Genomic DNA, 20,733 nt, shown 5'->3' on the forward strand with positions numbered 1-20,733 from the left:
GTGTGTACATATTTCATCGAACTGTCACAGAAGATGTATTCTGACTGACATTCCGTTTGGTTTTGGATGGAATAAATATACGAATATAATTTCAAAATCAAAAACAATCACAACGATTGAGATACTATTATCGGAAATACGCTAATATTTTATTTTTCCTAATTAGCAAATAAAATTTATAGACCGGGTTGAAATATTCGAAAAGATTTAATAGGATTTTGACAGAGAAGATCAGGGGAAAGAGTTGGAGGTGAGGATATGTCATGGGGAGATATGGGTGCTGAGAGGTTAGAATCTCTGGTGGGGGTGGACTATTATGGGTATTTATTAGGCCATCAGACCCTTTCGATCAATAATTTGCTAACTTGATAGCACCATATATCAGAAACTATTCTTTATACATATACATGTAGGATTCAAAAGTTCTTTAAACAGTAACCTGGTCCGAATTTAATGCTATCATCACAGTATAACGTCAGCGCACATGACGGTTGGATAGGCGGTGTTGAGGAATGTGTTTACTCTACGATTCTTTTAAGGCACTTTTATGTGTTGTCCATAGCCTTTTAGGCAATAATTTAACCGCTTTCATAGACAGTGCCTTCTAAGGTTATCAATTAATCTTTAAAAATAGAGTTGAAATGTTTACGAAAATGTAATAATGTCGTGACAGTAAAAGGTTTAACTTAAGTAGTAGATCTGATTGTTGATTGACTAAGCACCTTCCATTCATCTGTCATAATGAGATGAAGACCTAATTCAAATGCACAAAAATATGATTATTTTATTGAGGTGGGGGTGTTGTATTTTCTGTAATGTTTGAGAGTCACTTTTAACCTGTGTAAGGATTTTTGTCAAAGTAACTCTTCTTCTCTTTTACTTTATTTCAGTGATGTGCAGAAAGTCGAAATAATGATACAATTTTTTCAACAACAACATTTTAAAATACAAAACATTGTCATCTAACCCTACAGGTCTAGTGTGAATCGTGTCATAGCAATATAACCATAATGAGGGGGAAAATACGCCCATTTGTGAAAGTAAATGGAGTGAATAGTGGGTTTGAGGACAAGTGACAAGTGTGGCTGATGGTAGATAGAGATGTGCCTCCAATGTATAACAGTTTTCGAGCACAGTTCAAGTTACATAAATTAAACAATGTCGGTAACCGATGGACGTGTTATGCTCTGTGCATGATAACATCGTCTGCCAAGGCAAGTTTGGATGATATTGGATCATGCATGTTAGAGATATGACTTGACGTTAATGTACGGCTTGACAAATAGATGGGCAGAAATTATTTTTCAATATCACATTCTGAATAGTACCTGGTAAATTCTGAAATTTTTGTCTGTTCACTATTAAGCATTAGCCATAGCAATGGAGAAGCCTAAAATCGATAAAAATACATACCAGTATAACCACGTCACTCTTTGCGTACACTGCTCTTGCTACACTTATTCGTTGTTTCTGTCCTCCACTTAGATTTATACCCTTCTCACCTACTTCTGTCATATCACCTGCCGGTAGCATATTTAAATCGTGCTTCATGGCGCACACCTCTAATACTCTCTGGTACCTTGAAATGTAATGTAAGGTCAAGATAACAATAATCAATAGAATGAGTAAAATAAGCTTTTCCATTGTTTGTTGTCCACAAAACCTGTTATTATCAAATTGGACTATGTACCGTGATTCTACTTCATTGTTTGAAGACATTTTGCATATTAATTCTTTCATTTGCATACTAAATGATTTTATATTGCAATGCCCTAGCACTTTATTTCACTTTAATTGGGTGGCTAACAAGTTTGTAGATTAGTTCAAGTATCATTATTGCACAGAACAATAGAACATAAGTATATCCAAGCATCTATTAATTAATCAGCATGATAATGCCACCAAAGTCTTACTTCACTGACCTAATTAGCAAAAATGTATAATTTATAATACCTCAAATCGGGATTTCTTCCATTCATATCACTTTCCCTTCCTATACGCACTGTCAAGTCTTTTTGTTTGTCATATAAGTTTGTCATTATTAGTAACTTTATGTACTTATATGTACCCAAACTTTGGACCAGGGTCGGCGGGCAATACTGGAAGAATTATACTTGTATTTGAGTAAGAAATAAGAAAAAGAGGAACAGAAATAGAGACACGAGTGTTTAGAACGCCCTCGATTTTTTTTCACTTAGAGTACCTTCTAATAAATAGAATAGTATTGTTGTTTTTGCTACCTGTAGTCCTTGTACGTAGTCCTTGTAAATATACGATTCTAAACGCGCGGTTTCAGAGAACCCAATTCTCATATGCAACTGAGGCTCAAGATAAACGTCGAACTTCTCATCTGCCTAAATATAATTATTAGATTAGGTTCATTACAAATTCGACGCTTATTGCAATTAGTTGCAGCAACTGATACTGAATTTGACACAGACTGTCGAAAACGTTCAGCGCGTGCATCATTCTCATGTTGGAATTATTTTCAATGCTAAAATTTCACACTGCAGTGAAATTCCTGTTTTCCTTGATTTTGTGTGTCAACAAAAATCTCGACTGGTCCGCCATATGATTTGACCCCCTAAAAGTAACTTTTGAAAGCTGACGTCGTACCGGGGTATCACCCTTTCAAGCAGAGCCAAAATCCTGGGTGCGATTTCGGGTTCGAGCATCACCAGAAAATCGAACCCGTCAAGTGTGCGATATTGGTATTTAAGATTGGTTACTGCTGCCTGATGTCATACCCCGTTGTATGTATGACCAACATCGACCATGAGACACCCTCACGTGATGGTACCATTGTCTGACTGTGACTTTCGTTCAGTCATTTTAATTACATTCATTATGTTCTTTCGCGATTCCGAGCTCTGAGCTCGAGGGAAAGTCGAAAGTAAGCTTACTGCATACTGGCTGGTACATACAAATTGTCATCGATAATGTACATGATTTTGAAAATAAACAAAATTTATTAAATAAAAATAAAAGTACCTCTACATACCAGACTCCTGCCACCCAAGGATGTATGCAAAATAAGGGAGCGATCAGTTTTTACCACCGGGGGTGGGCCGGTGACTTTTTTGTTCACGTTGTACTTAAAAATAGTGACCCCCTGCCATTCATCCACAAAACAATCCAATCCCCCTTTGACAAGTAAAAAACACACTGACTCCCCCCCCCCACCGACATCTGTTGGCCAAAAATATTCTTCTTGTTCTAGGAAAAGACACTCTAGATTCTCAAAGCACAATGCAGCACACAGCATAGTTAATTTTACTTGTTACATTTACAGTAATTTTAAGTGTATCTGGTAAATTGCTACCCCAAATCCATTGTTTCACATGTATAAAGCTCTTTAGACAGAAACCCTATGAAAAGTATGATTGTCTCTTCATCGACATGCAAAATATTCATGGTTTAGTAACTGAAAGTTATGGGATATCTCTTAGATTGAATGAACTATTACCATTGTAGATTAATTCAGCTAATTATAAAGTACAATATTAGAAAAGGAGTTAATATAATTGTAAACCTGTGGGTTTCAGTAAGTTTCAAAGTAGGGAGAGAACTGGAAAATGTAAGGGGAGAAGTGAACGTGAAGTGCATTTCGAGCACCATTCAGAAGTAAAGCACAACTTATTATATCATAAAAATATTACTAATTTTAGGGTTTCAAAAGTTTCACTCATTTCAAGTCATATTGACACAAATAATAATAAAAAAGATCACGTAGAAAGTGAGAACATTTGTGGAAATCATGCAAAGTGGAGGTCAGTTACTATTTAGAGATACAAATTCATTAAATTATATGAAAGTTTTATATATATCTTCTTTATTACCTACTTATTAAATTTACATTGTAGACAAAATAAATGATACATTTTTTGAGGTAGGTAAAAGGAGACCAGAAAATAGCTACTTGCTAATCAAGTCTGTCTCCTTAGACACTGTAAATAATATTTAGAATGTGTAACTGATTGAATAGTTGATTGGAGCCTACTGTACGATCACTGGAAGTTATAGCTCTGGCTGCCATTTTTTGTGTCTCTATTGGCTCAGTTTGTGTGCAATGCAACATGTTCAGGTCAATGGAGGCACAGATTTTAGAGTCAGTGCATCCAGTAAATTTCAAGGCATTTCATTTCTTATGTGCTATTACATGTACAGCTACACATGCAAGTTTTATACCACATGATGACACAATGCAACTAATGGCCTGCAATATTGAGAAGTCATTACTAACAAAACTGTTGTTTTATGACTCCATGTCATATGCTTGGGATGTATCAAGAGACAGAGTTTATGTTATATTTGAACGTATATTTATAGCCATTGTCTATGTTTTATTGTATGCACATACATTTGTTGTATGGAAATTTAAGTACAGCAGGGTGGTTCATGATTTCGTTCAGTTGTTGAAAATAAGGTGACCCCCCTTTTATTCCCTTTGTAAATATGATGACCCCACCCTTCTTAGAGTGTGCCAAATTGAGGTGCCCCCTGAATACCCCCCCCCCCCCCGCCATAAAAAACTGATCGCTCCGTAAGTTATTTCAAGTCATATTGACTTGAATAATAATAATAATAATAAAGATCAAGTAGAAAGTGAGTAAAAGTTGGGAAAAACATGCACAGTGGGGGTCAGTTACCATTTAGAGATACAAATTCATTAAATTATTTGGAAGTGTGCCTCTATTGGTATGGAAATTTAAGTACAGCAGGGTGGCTCATGATTTCGTTCAGTTGTTCTTCACCACATGCTCTTCGTCTCAGATGAACATGGTTCACACGTTATTTTAAAACATCCTTAAAGAATAAACGAATATCTTGGTGTATACCAAGTTAACAGTAACCTCCTAAGCTACACAAAAAATTGTTGTTCATATTATGTAACATTGTGCACTGCAGTATTGTATAGTACTGTAGAGTTATATGTACTCTGTACCGTCCGACTCCAAGAACCGTCTTAACAGAGATTAATCCGGAGTTCGTTCTCGGAGCACATATATTTCTAGAGAGTGATCACCATAGATAATCGAAATTCTAGAAAGAGTATTGTTGCACATATAAATGTTTTCTTGTGACATTTTGGAAGTGCAAACTATGTACGTATATACAGTGTGAGGTGGAGTGATATATGTCCATGTACATGACTAAACATTTGTAACGGAAAAGGCGCACCAAGAGGGGATTTTGACGTTAATTTTGGCAGGAAAGTGTCCAAGGGGACGCATTAGAAAAAAAAATTGACCGCAACTTCTGCCTGTACGAATAAAGACTACACCAAATTTGATGATTCAGGTAAATTAATTGCTAATTTATATATATTTCAAAAAGGCATTCGACTCTGTAAATCGATGTAAACTGTTGCATAAACTTTCAAAAATTGGAATTAGAGGGAAGATTTTATCTATCATTCGTTCTATGTATGCCAACGTCAGATCTTGTGTTGCAGTAGTTGGTTTTATATCAGATCATTTTTTAAGTAAAGTAGGTTTAATGCAAGGGGAAGTTTTATCTCCTACATTATTTTTTATGTATATTAACGACTTAGAAATGGGTTTTCTAAACAATGATTGTATACCTCTAGAGTGTAAATCTCTAAGTTTATTCTTGTTGATGTATGCTGACGATTTAGTTTTATTTTCGGAAAGTGGACAAGGATTGCAGCAACAGTTAAATTACCTTTTGGATTACTTGAGAAACTGGAATTTAGAGGTCAATATTGAAAAGACAAAGATTATGGTTTTCAGGAATGGTGGTAGACTGAGAATTAATGAGCAATGGGTTTACGATGGACAATTTGTTGAAGTGGTTGATAAGTTTACTTATTTAGGAATGTTGCTGAGTTATAATAACAAGTTTTCTTGCACGGAAAAACAATTTGCGGACTAGGGTAGGAAGGCACTTTTAGCATTACACCATAACACCTCTTCACTATCCCTGAACCATGAAACTTTGTTATTTTTGTTTGATTGTTACGTTGGTAGTATTCTCTCATAAGCGTCAGAAGTTTGGGGATTACACAAGGATCAAAATATTGAAAGAGTTCACCTTGATTTCTGTAAACGCATTTTTGGAGTAAACAAGTCGACATGTAATGTTATGGTATACAGTGAGCTTGGTAGATACCCTCTTAAATATACCAGAACATACAATATGATAAAATACAATACCTAAGGACACTGAGAGGATCAAGAAAGAGATTTGCTATATATTCAAGGAGTATGGGCTGAACATCACCATCGAAGCCAATAAGAACGTACTCAACTTCCTCGACGTTACATTTAACCTCGCCGAGAAAACCTACAGCCCATATACAAAACCGAACGCAACCTTGCAATATGTCCATCGAGAGAGCAACCATCCCCCTAATATTATTAAAAACATACCAGCGGGGGTAAATAGACGCCTGTCATCTATATCATCAGACAAGCAGTCATTCGATCAAGCCACACCTCGGTACCAGAAAGCATTACACGAAAGCGGATATAAATACAAACTTGAATATAAGCACCCAGCAACTATAGGTAGGAAGAATAGGCCACGGAATAATATTTTACAGTATAACCCACCCTTCAGCAAGAGTGTCTCCACTAATATTGGTAAAAAAAAATGCCTCGCCCTGGTAGACAAGTGCTTTCCACAAGGGAACAACCTCAGGAAAATCTTCAATCGTAACACAATTAAAATTAGTTACAGTTGTGTAACTAATACCAAACGTCTCATCGACAACCACAATAAAACACAACTGTCTACACAGAACAGCTGTAAAAACGAGAATACTAAATTATGTAACTGTCGCGTGAAGGACGGGAAATGTTTACAAAGCAGCGTGGTATACCAGGCAACAGTTCAGCGCAAAGACACCAATATCCGCGAAACGTATGTCGGACTTACTGAAAACGAGTTCAAGACACGGTACAGAAACCACACAGCTTCATTCCGCAACAATTTGTCAAGAAACTCAACATAACTAAGTAAGTATGTATGGTTTCTTAAGGATAAAGAAATTGATTACAACATCACGTGGAAAATGATAGCGCGCGCGACCATACAACAGCTCCAGTCAGAGATGTAATCTCTGCATAACTGATGAAAAGTACATCAACCTCATCGCTGCACTCTAAACAAACGGAATGAACTTGTGTCATCGTGTAACCATAGACATAAATCATTATTGCAGAACAATTCTCTATGCAAATACACTATGTTACTAGGTAGATATTCCCTGTTAGGAACATTAGAATAATAGAATTTAACGGTAAGGAAACGCAGATACTATATTCCATTGTACCCCTGATGAGTGAGGAATACACACCTCATGAAACAGTTCTGTAGGGTCAATAGCATGTATTTTTTTAAATATTTTCAAAACCTGTATATAATTCGCTCTGCTAACCATATTGAGCACTTTTATGTGGTTATATCAACACCCAGTCAATTATATATATATATATATATATATATATTTACGCTCTGCCACTGCGGTATAGAGCACTGTCTTAGCAGATTGATACTCACCGAGTTATATATATATATATATATATATATAGTTTTGGTAGTACTGGAACTCTTTCTTGGGTGTAACTCGGAGTTTCACGCATATTGCGATCATCAGACACTCTGATGATCGCAATATGCGTGAAACTCCGAGTTACACCCAAGAAAGAGTTCCAGTACTACCAAAACTATTACGCTCTGCCACTGCGGTATAGAGCACTGTCTTAGCAGATTGATACTCACCGAGTTATATATATATATATATATATATATATATATATATATATATATATATATATATATATATATATATATATATATATATATATATGTGTGTGTGTGTGTGGGGGGGGGGGGTGTATGTGTGTGTGTGTGTGTGTGTGTGTGTGTGTGTGTGTGTGTGTGTGTGTGTGTGTGTGTGTGTGTGTGTGTGTGTGTGTGAACGGGAGCATTTTCAGTTCATGTTTGGTTTTATATGTGCCAATAAAGCTATTATTATTACGATAACCTGATCGTAGCATAGAATGGCAGGAACAGTTAACAACAACAAAGTTCGCTAGAACAGGGGTGATGCCCTGTTTGACGTCACACAGGTGAAGATTTACACGTTGTGTTAATGTGATAATGTTGTTTATCGCTTACCTCTCTTCTTCATATGGTTCCCCAAACAGTATATTATTTCTTAAGGTGTCATTTTGAAGCCATGCCTTCTGAGCGCTGTACGAAATTCTGCTATGCTCTCTGCCAAAGAGATAAACAGTTAAACTTGATATATCCATCACTATTGTCTAGACTCGTGTCCGGTCTCTTATCAGCTTTCAAATTGGTACTAGAGGCCGATAAGTTAATTTATCCATGGCTGTAATTGGCTATAATTTCCTTGCATTCCGATTGGCCTGTGCCAGTGACGATTTCCAAATGGCAAAGTACCGATAAGATTGGCTTTTATTTGGAATCAAATGTGCGAGCCCATATAGAGTGGAGATGTCAAACAAGTTTGTTTGTATATTTTGTGTACACACTTACTCGTAGTAATGATGGCAAGACAAAATTCAAAATACATTTGTGTTTACTTTAAAATCCAAAGCAGACGACTGCCTGAAAGCTAGTTTGAGTGGTATTGCAGACAAAATCCGTCTTCAAGCCTATAAAGACTGTTGGCATAGTTTTTTAGTTTTAATGAATTATTTACACAATAAATGATTTCCAGTAAATAGGCTGTATCTGAGGCTATATCTTTAGAATGAATACATACATATAATTTGATACATATATCAACCATGATAATGCACTCATGTCTTGTCAATTGTGTTTACATAGTATTCGATTTTAATGAAAAACTTGCATAAAGCTTCAAATTCTGTGTCATTTGGTGTATTCATTGATTATTATTTTATAGTCATACGTTCTTTGCATAATTAATGACTTTTGATAATTGGACCATATCTTAGAGTGCAAGCTTCAAATTGAACATATTGTGGTACATCATAAATCAAACATCACAAAGCGCTCATGTACTTTAACGCTTGTTGCTGTAACTTTTAGTTATAATGAGAAATTTACATAATAAAATGATTTTCGGTATTAGGCTATATCTTAAGAATACAAAATTCAATTCATTCAATTTGGTACATACATCAACTATAGGAAATCACACGTGTTTGATGCATTTCTTATGTGATGTGTTATTTGCATAAATAACCATTTTGATTATTAGTCAATATCTTTAATAGAATGCAAGCTTCAAATTTCAAATAATTTAGTACGTGCATTGGTGGTTAAGACGTGCATGTGTCCTTTAAAACTTATTGATGTAGCTTATAATTTTATTAGTTCATTTCCATAATGAATGATTTTACGATGATTAGGCAATATCGTATGTATGCAAGGTCAAATTTTCACATATTCTCATATAATTACTTTTCCAGTTAAGGTTACATCATGTATGATAGCTATAACTCAGAATTTTGCATTCAAACAATGTGCGTATGAACAAAACAAATATTGTTTTACCAGTAATGCAGTATGAGAGGCACCTGTTTACATCTGGTTGTCAGAGTAATGACAAAAATGGCAGCCATAACCGGTCCTCATTCTCTAAGCCCTCTAGTGATGAGATTGGATTGGAGCCCAGTCCTCACTACTGTCCTTCATTTTATTTTATTCTATTTTTTTGAGGGGGCGGAGGTAACATTTCCATGTACATTCAACAAAGCGTTCATATTTGTCGGTGGAGGATTCATTTGCAGATAATATGAGAGTAAAACAAATCGTCGAAATGTGTTAGACAGCCACCGAAAATATGTGATGCGATTGCCAGGTGATTGGTCTTTTTGTCTTAAGGAAGTGATCGGCAAACTACAAAAGAAACATATTGTACATTTCTAGTGTTCTCATCCTGTATGAGCTCTAGCATTTACTACTGTGATCAAACATTTGATTGAACTCTATACCTACTTGTTGAACTTTACTTTACCAGACATCAAAGTCATTTCTCCCAAAATTGCTAACAGCAAAGACGACTTTCCACTACCGACACTTCCAACTATCATCGTAAGTTCACCTTGAAAGAAAGATTTATGATAAGTTAATAACAGCAAAGATGATAATACCTACTGACAAGTTATTGTTTGCTTATAACTAGATAGTCCATGATATGTAGCAGTAAAATCCAAATTGATTAAAAGTATGGTTGTCATGGATCCAGACACCTAAATGATTCCAATTTTAAAAGTGTGTTGACAAGAGGTTTTGAGTAATCGCCTAAATGATATCCATAGAATAAGTATACCAAGTTAATTAAAAATTCATTCATACAATAGTTTCTGAGATATCATGTGCATAGTCAGTCACATAGACAGAGCAGACAGACAGACAGACAGATAGACAGACAGACAGACAGACAGACAGACAGACAGACAGACAGACAGACAGACAGACAGACAGACAGACAGACAGACAGACAGACAGACACTGAGACAGCACTAATCACATCATCTTTCCATACAGAAAGTAAACAAATGACCATTTTCTATTACCAGAACAACAAAACCATCGCCTACACCCTTTCGGTTACAACCCTGCCAGATTATTTATTTGCCAATCGTGACAAAGTCTCAATGTTCAGGTTTTAAATTGATCACATTGAATCCACCAATATTGCTTCAATGCTGTGTAGAAAAAAAATATTATTCGCGCGAATATTTTTTTCTCATATCAAATAAAGAGAGTTGAATTCATAGTTACCCTCCTCTGGAGTTTTGAATATATGTGATATACAAGATAGCGTGAAAAATACTTTAGCCAGAAAGAATAGAATGGTGAAGCAACTTCATATATAACAACCAGTTGTAAACTGAATGCCTCACATATGCACGAACCCATACATTTATGTTCCTACACAAATTATTTGAATTCGAAATTTTGAGCTATAGCTATCATACATTATACACCCCTTAATTGGAAAATTATTTACATGAATCTATGTGAAATTTGAAGCTTGCGTGCTGAGGATAACCTTGATTATCGAAAAATCATTAAATATGCTAATTACACATAAGATTATAAGCTACATTATTAAGCTGTAAAGTGCATAAATACATCTTTACTTTCAATGCATGTACTAAATTATCTTAAATTTGAAGATTACATTCTAAAGATATTGCCTAACTGTCAAAAAGTATTATTCATACAAATTACAATTGAAACTACATCAAACATGTATACATTGTGATTGACATCTGTACCACATTGTACGAAATTTGAAGCTTGCATATATAGCAATAGTATATATCAATTATGCAAATTACTATGCCTGTATGTTTTATAGGATATGTGTGCTTTGTTATCGTTTATGTATTTTCCAAATCAAATTGCATTTGGTTGTGCATTCATAAGATATAGTTTGATTCCTGAAAATAATTGTTTATTCAAATAGCTCATTAAAATTTAAAGCTATGTGAACAAACTTCATAGGACTATCGCATATGTTATAGGTGATATATATACCAAATCATACGGAATTTGAAGCTTGCCTTGTTAAGAAGCTTGTCTAATTATCGAAAAACATTAATTATGATCAAATTACTCATTAAAACTTAATATCTTTATGGAAACTCAATAATTATGCAAACGACTCATTAAAATAAAAACTATGCCAACTTGCTTGATATGACATGTGTGCGCTGTTGTAGTTGGTATATGTATCAATTGTTGCAGAATTTGAAGTGTTTTCTTTAGATATTGCTTAAGTTCTGAAAATCATTAATTATGCAAATTACTCATTTAAACTGTAAATTGCATCATCAAAACATATAAAACGACATAGGCCCTTTTTTATGGTTAACATTATATTAAATGTTTGAAGCATGCATATATGATATAGCCTAATTTTAAGATGCCTGTGTACTAAAATCTGATCAGACCTTGTAATTACCCTATGAAAGATGTGTAGCAGGTTTCATTACAATCGATGCAGTAGTTTTTGAGATGTCATGTTCACAGAAACACACACACACATTCCAAACAGACAGACAGACAGACAGACAGACAGACAGACAGACAGACAAAGTATAATATTACCTCTCCTTACACGAAGTAAAAAAAACTTGCTTTGGTTGCTATGATAACAGAAGGGCAATTACATGTTTTGTTTGATTACCAGCTGATATCTGATAACCCAAACCTTTACGCAAAGCCAACCTATTACTTGGGCAAGAAATCGGTCAGTTTGGGTGTACATATTTAACAATATCATAATCTCATTGCCTCGCAATGCAATGGATGGCAGGGCTATGGTTATTTTCGTTCGTGGTTCGGTACATTCTGCTGTATTATCGCTCACCATCACTCGCGAAAATATGGCCACAGTAATACACCAGTGTGCTCTCAAAGATAATTTCTGTACACCCTACCGTTGTGAAGCCATGGGATTCTGTCATATAAAATAAGCTAAAATACCATCACAAATTGACAGCTGTTAGCCGGGGAGAGAATTTCTTTGAAAGAGTCTTACCAGCTTGAAATTTCACATTGATGTCGTTCAGATGTAGCTCACTGCCATCCTCACACCATGAAAAGGAGCCATTCTTAACCTAAGAAATTAAAGGAATATCAGAGCTTTATCACAACCTATATCATTGATAATGTGATTTTGAAAAACTATAGATATTGATGGACTCGAGAGGAAAGGCCAAAGAGAACAATACAAATTACATTGAACCAAAATATGGCAAATGCCTTTACTTATCAAATCATATTTAAATATGGCTGCACTGTCGTTGGATGTTATCCCCTGAAAGACCAGTTTTTAGTAATGTGAACGATGCAAACTTTAAGAGGTTTAAGGTTCAAACACCACAAAGTGCACGTGTAAGTGGACTATGACTCGGACATTTATCGTACAATCATATGTGCAGTGAAATATTCTTTGGATGTTCGGTCAACAAAATAAGTTTTAGATAGCAATGTCTGTCTGTGTGTCTGTCTGTGTGTATGTATGTATGTATGTATGTATGTATGTATGTATGTATGTATGTATGTATGTATGTATGTATGTATGTATGTCTTTCTGACTGTGGCTGTATGCCTTCTTGTATGCCTTATTGTATGCATGTACGTACTTATGTATGTATGTATGTATGTATGTATGTATGTATGTATGTATGTGTGTATGTATGTAGGTAGGTAGGTAGGTAGGTAGGTAGGTAGGCAGGTATGCCTTCAGCTTGGCCATCATCAGCATTTTAGTAAAGAGTGCAAACCATTGTGCAGGCAATAAATTGCATGATATTTCTGAAGTGTAATCAATAGCTGCTCATAATTTCATGAAACGGGTGTGGATACAGATGCGATGGACGTGACTTGAATATCATGGAGGATTTTGATAATGAACGATACATTTCAATTACACTATAATAAATGGTTTGATCTGTCCTTTCATTTTTCTAGAATGATGCTAATTTAGCTAAATAAATGGGTGTGTCAATTCTCTCCTCAAATAAAACGTAATACTACATGTGCAACAAAAACGAATTCCATTTATACCCACGTATTTTATCTTGATTGAACAAACATTTCCTTTCGTTTGATCTAGCTATTCATATAATACCTTGTAAAACAACTGCAGATGTCAGAAGGTAAGGAATGAAACTATAGCGAATCACGTTTCAGACATAATTTGGAAACAAGTCAGCAGACCAGTTTGACTACTACTAGCAGTATTTCTTATCTAGACCTATCTGAGAACATTTCTGTAATACATATTGAAGCCCGATCACCCCAGTAGATTTTCAACTGGGCATCAAAATTTACACACACACACACACACACACACACACACACACACACACACACACACACACACACACACACACACACACACGCACACACAGTTTGCCATTTCTAAAATAACTACTACTGAACCTCTCTTTACATTGTGTTCTTAAACGACAAAAGAATGAAATTCGACATTACTTGTAGTGCAATTTCTTCCGGTAGTTCCACATTTTTTTCAGTGGGGACAGATGATGAATTAAGGTTCACATTTAAGTGTGACGTGTATGACGGTGGGTATTCTGCCTCTATCAGATGTGTACTTTCGTTGACACTGTCCTCATCAGTTTGCAATTTCTTTTTATTGTAGTACGATTCCGGTTCAGTACTCGAAGCCTAAGATGAAGACAAAGAAGTAACGATTGATTAATCAAATTTACAGTAATATTACTTGAACGTTTATGCCCCATGTTTTACCATATAAAAAGTACAGGAGGTATACTGAATGACTGTCTAATGAATGTATCATTATTAAGATGTAACAGCACCCTGAATGAACCCCTTGAAATAAAAATAGGAATATCATCAGCTCATCAAAAAATTATCATACAGTTTGAAATTCTGTTTTTGAAATTTCAAGTTTATTGACTGACTTCTTGATACCATATCGTATCAAGGTCATACAGTGATGAAAAAGTGTTGTATTAATTTATTTATTTGTTTGTTTGTTTGTTTGTTTGTTTGTTTGTTTGTTTGTTATTTTAGTATAATTTTGGAAAGAAACATCTTATTAGATTACAACTTATGCATTGTGAAAGTTGTATAAATATATCACGATTGTTGAATAAACAAACCAATAAACAATTTTTACCTCCAATAAGGGGAGAATATGTTATGCTTTTGTCTATCTGTATGTGTGTGTGTATGTGTGTGTGTCTGTCTGGCTGGCTGGCTGTGGACACGATATCTCAGAAACTACTGAATTGATTCTAATGAAATCTTTCATTTGCTGATGACAAGAGCAAATTAGATTTTAGTAAACATCAAACGAAGATTAATTAGTAAGTTTCATAAATAACGATTTTGGGTAATTGAGGGATATCTTCAGAATTAATTCTTCAAATTGCATAAAACATAGCACATACATTGATGATAAGTAAACATACATGTTCTGCTATTTTTTTTTAGTCAAAAGCATCTGCATACTAATGAGATATTTCATTGAATTCAGTTAGTTTTCACACTACTTGTCGCGACAGAGTGCTGCAACTTTCGAACTCAGAGTTATATTGACAGGTGAAGATATGTAACTGTACTTATGGCACAGTGACTTTTCCTGTGATTTTTTGTTGTGCTATTTGTCTGTCGATCTGTTCGCTTGATATGGGTCAGTTTCATGTAAACCATACTTGACAGTGTTCTCGCTCAGCATGTCTTTTACATGTTTTTCAAGATGGCGATGATGTCCTGGCAGACGTTATTCGATTTGAATAGTTTAGTATTTCTTGGGGTTGCCTGTAATTTTTGGGAGTTTCAACATAAATGTGTGTTAGTATGCAGGTCTGTCTGTGTATGACCTGCTTATGGCACTATTTAGATACATTGTTAGATGGTGATAAGAGGGCAATGGGGTTTTTCGTATTTATTGTTCATAAATTATAAAAATATTAGAATAAAGCCAATACAAATGTGATTGAAAGGTCCCCATACTGCGTAACTGTTTATTTTGAATTTTATAATCCATAAAAAAAGTGTTTGTATTCGTAAAAGAAAAATAAATCTGTACCTTAATTGAAGAAGTGTCTTGATACAACATGTCTTTTTTGGAGATCGAATCCAAGCCCAAAGCTCAAAGTTGCGGAAAGGAAAGAAAAATGTTCCTCTCACTCAATTCTTGAATGGAATTTCAAAGTACGTGAAAGATCATCTTTCTAATTGTCGGCCAATGTCATGGAATACTTGTCAGTAAGTACAGTTCACCCATGCAAGGATGGGGGATGCATGCATGCACTATCAACGATAGATACGGTCCAATTTGCCAGTTAAATTTCAGGAAATGTATACATGTATTAAAGTTGTAAAGAAACTCGATATGGTTTTAATAGGAAATCGTCCAACAGTGTGCATCACTGTTTTATAGCTGATACCACAAGCTACCTGTGTCGAATATATGCATGCACTGTTCACTGTTTTGATACTAAGTGGTTTTGCATACAAAGATATACATGTAAAAAGGCCTAAAAACTTATTTGGTTCCGGTTACCCCAACCCATCGAGTTTTTCACGCCGACCCAAAACTTTTTTACGTATTCGAGGAAAATAAAAACAATACAATCGCGAAAATTGTGTAGTCTCTTGTTTTCATTTTAACTTTTTTCTGGAATGTATGTAACAAACATTGGCTTGGCCTATGATATGTCACATTGCTTTTACAAGTACAAGTTTCTTTATTAAAACCCCAGGATAAATACCAATCTTATCTATATGACCTCTTTAATCAAAATTGAATATCTTCATGCAACATCACCTTGTTTCGATGAATAATATCGTCATCTTCATCTTCACTTGTTGTAAAATCAAAGCCATTGTCGATAATTTCTTTACCATCTATCTGATTTTTTAATTCATCCATGGCTAAAAATTGTCCAATTCTGTTCACTGCAGCTATTGCCTGTGTCACAAGCCCCGCGAATGGCACTAACATCGTCAACGTGGGTACCATAACAATCAACAGTGCAACGGTTTTGAACACTGTACCTGGCACCAGTGGTTCGGGACTGATATGGGCATAGATGGTTAATACCTGAGGGAGAATGGACACACAACAAAATGACAATCAATATGTATGAAGACATGAGAAAGAAATTGTTCACTAAACAAATAAGTATTTGAACAGCAAACATGTTCATGTGTATCACGAACACGAACACACACACACACACACACACACGCGCGCGCGCGCGCGCCGATACCAGTCCCCTCTGCCTTATATTATTTATTCTGAAGTTCACCATCTAACAACTGAATACTGTATGGTGGTTGTTGGCAGAGTTAAGTGTTGAACTTAATTTAAGTTTAATAATTGGAATAACCATCGAAATGCAAAACTATGTTTAAACTAGGATAGGAATGTATACTATAGGAATGTATATCTATGTCCAACTACCACACACAGAAGCCTCGCCAGTAGTTACAGATGTCCTGTATGATTATCTCCCCAAGAATATCAAATGTAGTATTACGTATCCTTGATAAGTTGTGAGAGTTTAGGGACCAGTCTGTTTCTCCAGCCTGGGGGTGTATTTTGCCATCTGGCCGACAAAACGTCACTGACCCGCCCCCGCCCCATCTGTAAAACCAACACAGGCTGAACTTAATTCTAAAACAAAACATGATGACCCAACCCCCAACCCCCTTCCCCCCATATATCAAATTCACATAACAGGTCTTTTTTGATCGTGACTCAATGTGGACAGCTTGACTGTCTCACAAATACTTTACAAAATCCTGGGATAGCACTACCACATAATGAACTAGGCCGTGAAAGATAGGGGGGAGTATGTACATCTCTCATGGGGAAGGTCCTAGGAGGTCTCCCCCTAGAAGGCCCACAGGTGTTTCTTACCCTTAAAGCCCATTTTTAGCCTATTCAGACACTTTCGGGCAATCATTTCCAAGCTTTACAAGACAACACTAACGTGTAAAAAGCAACTTCATAGGGTTGAAATATTTTTGAAATAAAGTTTAATAGCAACTTTACAGTAAGTGGTAGGGGGAAGAGCTTGAGACTTGGGGGTTAGGGTTTTTTACTCTTGAAGCCCATTGTTAGGCTATTACGACACTTTCAGGCAATAATTTCCAAGCTTTACAAGACAGCACCATCAAGTATCAAAAACTATCATTTATAACTTTACATAGAGTTGAAATATGTTCTTAATCATTACAGTAAAGGACAGCTCATCTAATGGCAGTATCATTGGTAAGGGAGATTTGGAGTTTTAAGGCGTTTTGTGGCTATCTTGGCAAACATTTCACATCTTAAAAGATAATATCATCTCAAATTAGCATAAGGTGAGAAAGGTTAATACCATTATGACATTAAAAGGGTTGGTGCGTCTGATTGTTAGCTGAATGCATGAGTGACCTCTGGGGGCGAGGGAGTCCTAGGGGTCCCCCTCTAGCAGATCCGGAGGATATTTGGTTCTATTACGGTAATTTTTAGGTTATTCATAGCCTTTGAAGTAATATTTTCAAGCTTCGAAAATTTTCGAAGCTAAAGTTAATGTAAGTTTTAAATGTGTTTCCCACGTCACATAAAAATAGACCCGTAACATTGGTACAGTGGCATTAATATTGCATGTACAGTATTAACAGTCACTGGTATGTTAGAGAACTTTAGGTGGTCATACCTAGTGTATAATACTGAATAGAAGCTGGAATCTGATATAAGATTTGGTGATTTGTAGTGGCGATAACATGCAGTGTCCAAAATAGAAAGTGCATCTACTGTTCCTGCTGAAGAGTAGGACGATTTAGATTATAAACTATCACTGAAGATAACCATTACGAAACCTTCAAGTTCATTTTTGCCCCAAAGTACAATATAAGTGAAGCATTAATTGTGAAACAGCCAAGCATTTACATGACATGTTCTGTAACTAGTGTGGTAGCTAGGTAATAAATATATATGTATGTATAGAGTAGATGTATTTTTGAACTCTTACGTAAAGTAATATTAACGAAGTTATGTAAAAATAATAAATTGTACATGTACCAGTCAGTTCAGTCACGGCTATATGCCATTGTAGAAATTTCAAAACAGCATGACCCCCCTACTGCCTATTTCAAAACCAGGGTGACCCCTCCCAATACACCGCCACCCCTCCCCCAGGCCGAAGAAACTGACCGGTCCCTTATGGAAGACATGGCAGGAAAATGCTGAGGGAGTCATTTGGGAAGGTCATTCATCTCATTCTGCATCTCATATTTTGTTATCCTTATAAGGGAGCCTTCATGTAATTACATGAGACTGGGTCATCAAACTCGGTCTGTTGGATGACACTCCCTGGGCCTACTCAGCAGTGCTAAAAGTGGCTCTCTCTCTCTCTCTCAATTACCTTTCTTTAAAATATGACCCGCGCCATTAAAATATTTGAAAAAAAAAACATGGAGTTCAAATGCTTTTAGACATGGAAAATGGCACGAGTCTCAGAATCAATGGTAAGGACTTGATCCCACCACTGTCATCACTGATAGTTTCACTCAGGCGTCGTAGTGGATGTGACCGTCCGCTAATTCCACCCCACTCCCCACCCCTCACTTCGTAATTACTGAAGGTTATCCAATCCCGTTTTATACCAAGAGTGGCACACTTTGACATATTAAAACTCAAAAAAATAATTTGAATATAAGTACATACAATTCAAATAATACTTACGAGAAATGCTAACAGTGCAGGTAAAGTGACAGCAAATGTGGCTGAATTTCAAAATAGAAAAATAATAGGACATTAGCATCATTATCATATTGGGGAGGATGGGTAGTTTATTCAGTTTTGTGACCTTTGAAACAGTACTAGAGGGTAGGCGACAGCAGTCAGCTTAGTCTGGGTTACCCAGACTGTCGTCTTTAGGCATTTCACCCCTAGCGAGAGTCTGGGTCATTACAATATTACCTATTGCAAGGAGCAATATGGCCGCTGTCGAGATCTTGGCCAGTCACTGATTGGACAACAATGATTCAGAATTTTCATTTTCATCAACTCTGTATATATTTAACTGAAATCATGGTATAAACGTCCTTTCTTTGAAGATTAACCTAACTACTCTTAGCATGATTTGTGACCATTTGAGTACTACATACTATATATTAGGTCATGTTGTGGGTCAGCCTCTCCATGCAGCCATCTTGTAGACATTATATTGTAATACCACAGACTCTTGCTTGGTGGGTGAAGCCCCAACAATGCGAGTCTGGATAACAGAGTGAACTGTTAGCTTTGCTTCTCTATGCCAAAGATGGCTACCAGGACAGGTACCTTAGTCTGGCCATTGGCGGAAACTGTACTAAGCCCGCGACCTGCTAGAAAGTCCAGCAGCTCCTCCACTGGCGACCGTGGGACTGGGATGCCTGTCCCACCTAGTAGCCATTTTTGCTGTAGTGAAAGAAGCGTGCTGGTTCATTGATGAAACATCTCAAAAGTGCGAGTTTTGAACGAGAATTTCAATTAGACATGGTCAGATGTGGGATTGCGGCGATCACCTGGAACATAAAAAATCCAGACAACACAATGGAAATAGATGTAAATGAAGACATATAGCCGCTTTCACCACATAAGATTTTAATCAGATTGATCATGACCAGTCCTGTAGAAAGTGGGTAATGATTGACCCCACACTGCGACACCGTTCATTGACAGTGGACGTTCCATCTCAGGGAGTTTTTGCAATTATAGCTATATCACATTTATTCAGTTTAGGATGCACCACTACAATGCTAGCCAATTGTACCAGAGATCACTTGAACTTTAGGGAATTAGCTTAGTAGACATCACACCGATTTTTACCCAAAGCATGAGTTAACACCATAAGGAGAGCAGTGCATGTAGTATCTGTTTTATTCACTCGTCCCTCTGCAATCAAAGTGCCAAGCTCTTCTTGCTCTCCCACAAGTGTCTACTCATTTATCGTCATTAAAGTTCAAATTTACATCAAACGAATATATATGAATGGCTGAATAATAAATTAATGTACACCATATAAAACTCGTGAGGAGGAGTTGTCATATCCTTCGACCATTCCCAAAAACATTCAATATGACAAATGATCAATATGAATGCTAGTTATATACGAGATGTGAACTGTTTTCTTAACTGACTTATTAATCTTGTGGCCTCATTTCCTAGTCTTGAGTAAGGTTTATTGACTTTTCAATCACAGTACGGCATAACATAGTCAA

The 20,733-nt window shown here is 36.0% G+C and overlaps 1 protein-coding gene across 1 annotated transcript in view; it reads right to left on the minus strand.

The window, feature by feature from the left end:
- The window catches only part of LOC144443699 (ATP-binding cassette sub-family C member 9-like), a 65,813-nt gene that overhangs the window by 30,295 nt on the left and 14,785 nt on the right, over positions 1 to 20,733 (minus strand). The window contains exons 6-12 of the mRNA XM_078133242.1: positions 19,214 to 19,254; positions 16,304 to 16,579; positions 13,978 to 14,172; positions 12,518 to 12,596; positions 9,961 to 10,066; positions 8,146 to 8,244; positions 1,414 to 1,579 (exon numbers count right to left, since the gene is read on the minus strand). Coding sequence (XP_077989368.1) covers positions 1,414 to 1,579; positions 8,146 to 8,244; positions 9,961 to 10,066; positions 12,518 to 12,596; positions 13,978 to 14,172; positions 16,304 to 16,579; positions 19,214 to 19,254 — 962 coding nt within the window. The remainder of the gene's footprint in view (positions 1 to 1,413; positions 1,580 to 8,145; positions 8,245 to 9,960; positions 10,067 to 12,517; positions 12,597 to 13,977; positions 14,173 to 16,303; positions 16,580 to 19,213; positions 19,255 to 20,733) is intronic.

The sequence above is a fragment of the Glandiceps talaboti genome, chromosome 2 (assembly GCF_964340395.1).
Source record: "Glandiceps talaboti chromosome 2, keGlaTala1.1, whole genome shotgun sequence".
Lineage (NCBI taxonomy): Eukaryota > Metazoa > Hemichordata > Enteropneusta > Spengelidae > Glandiceps > Glandiceps talaboti.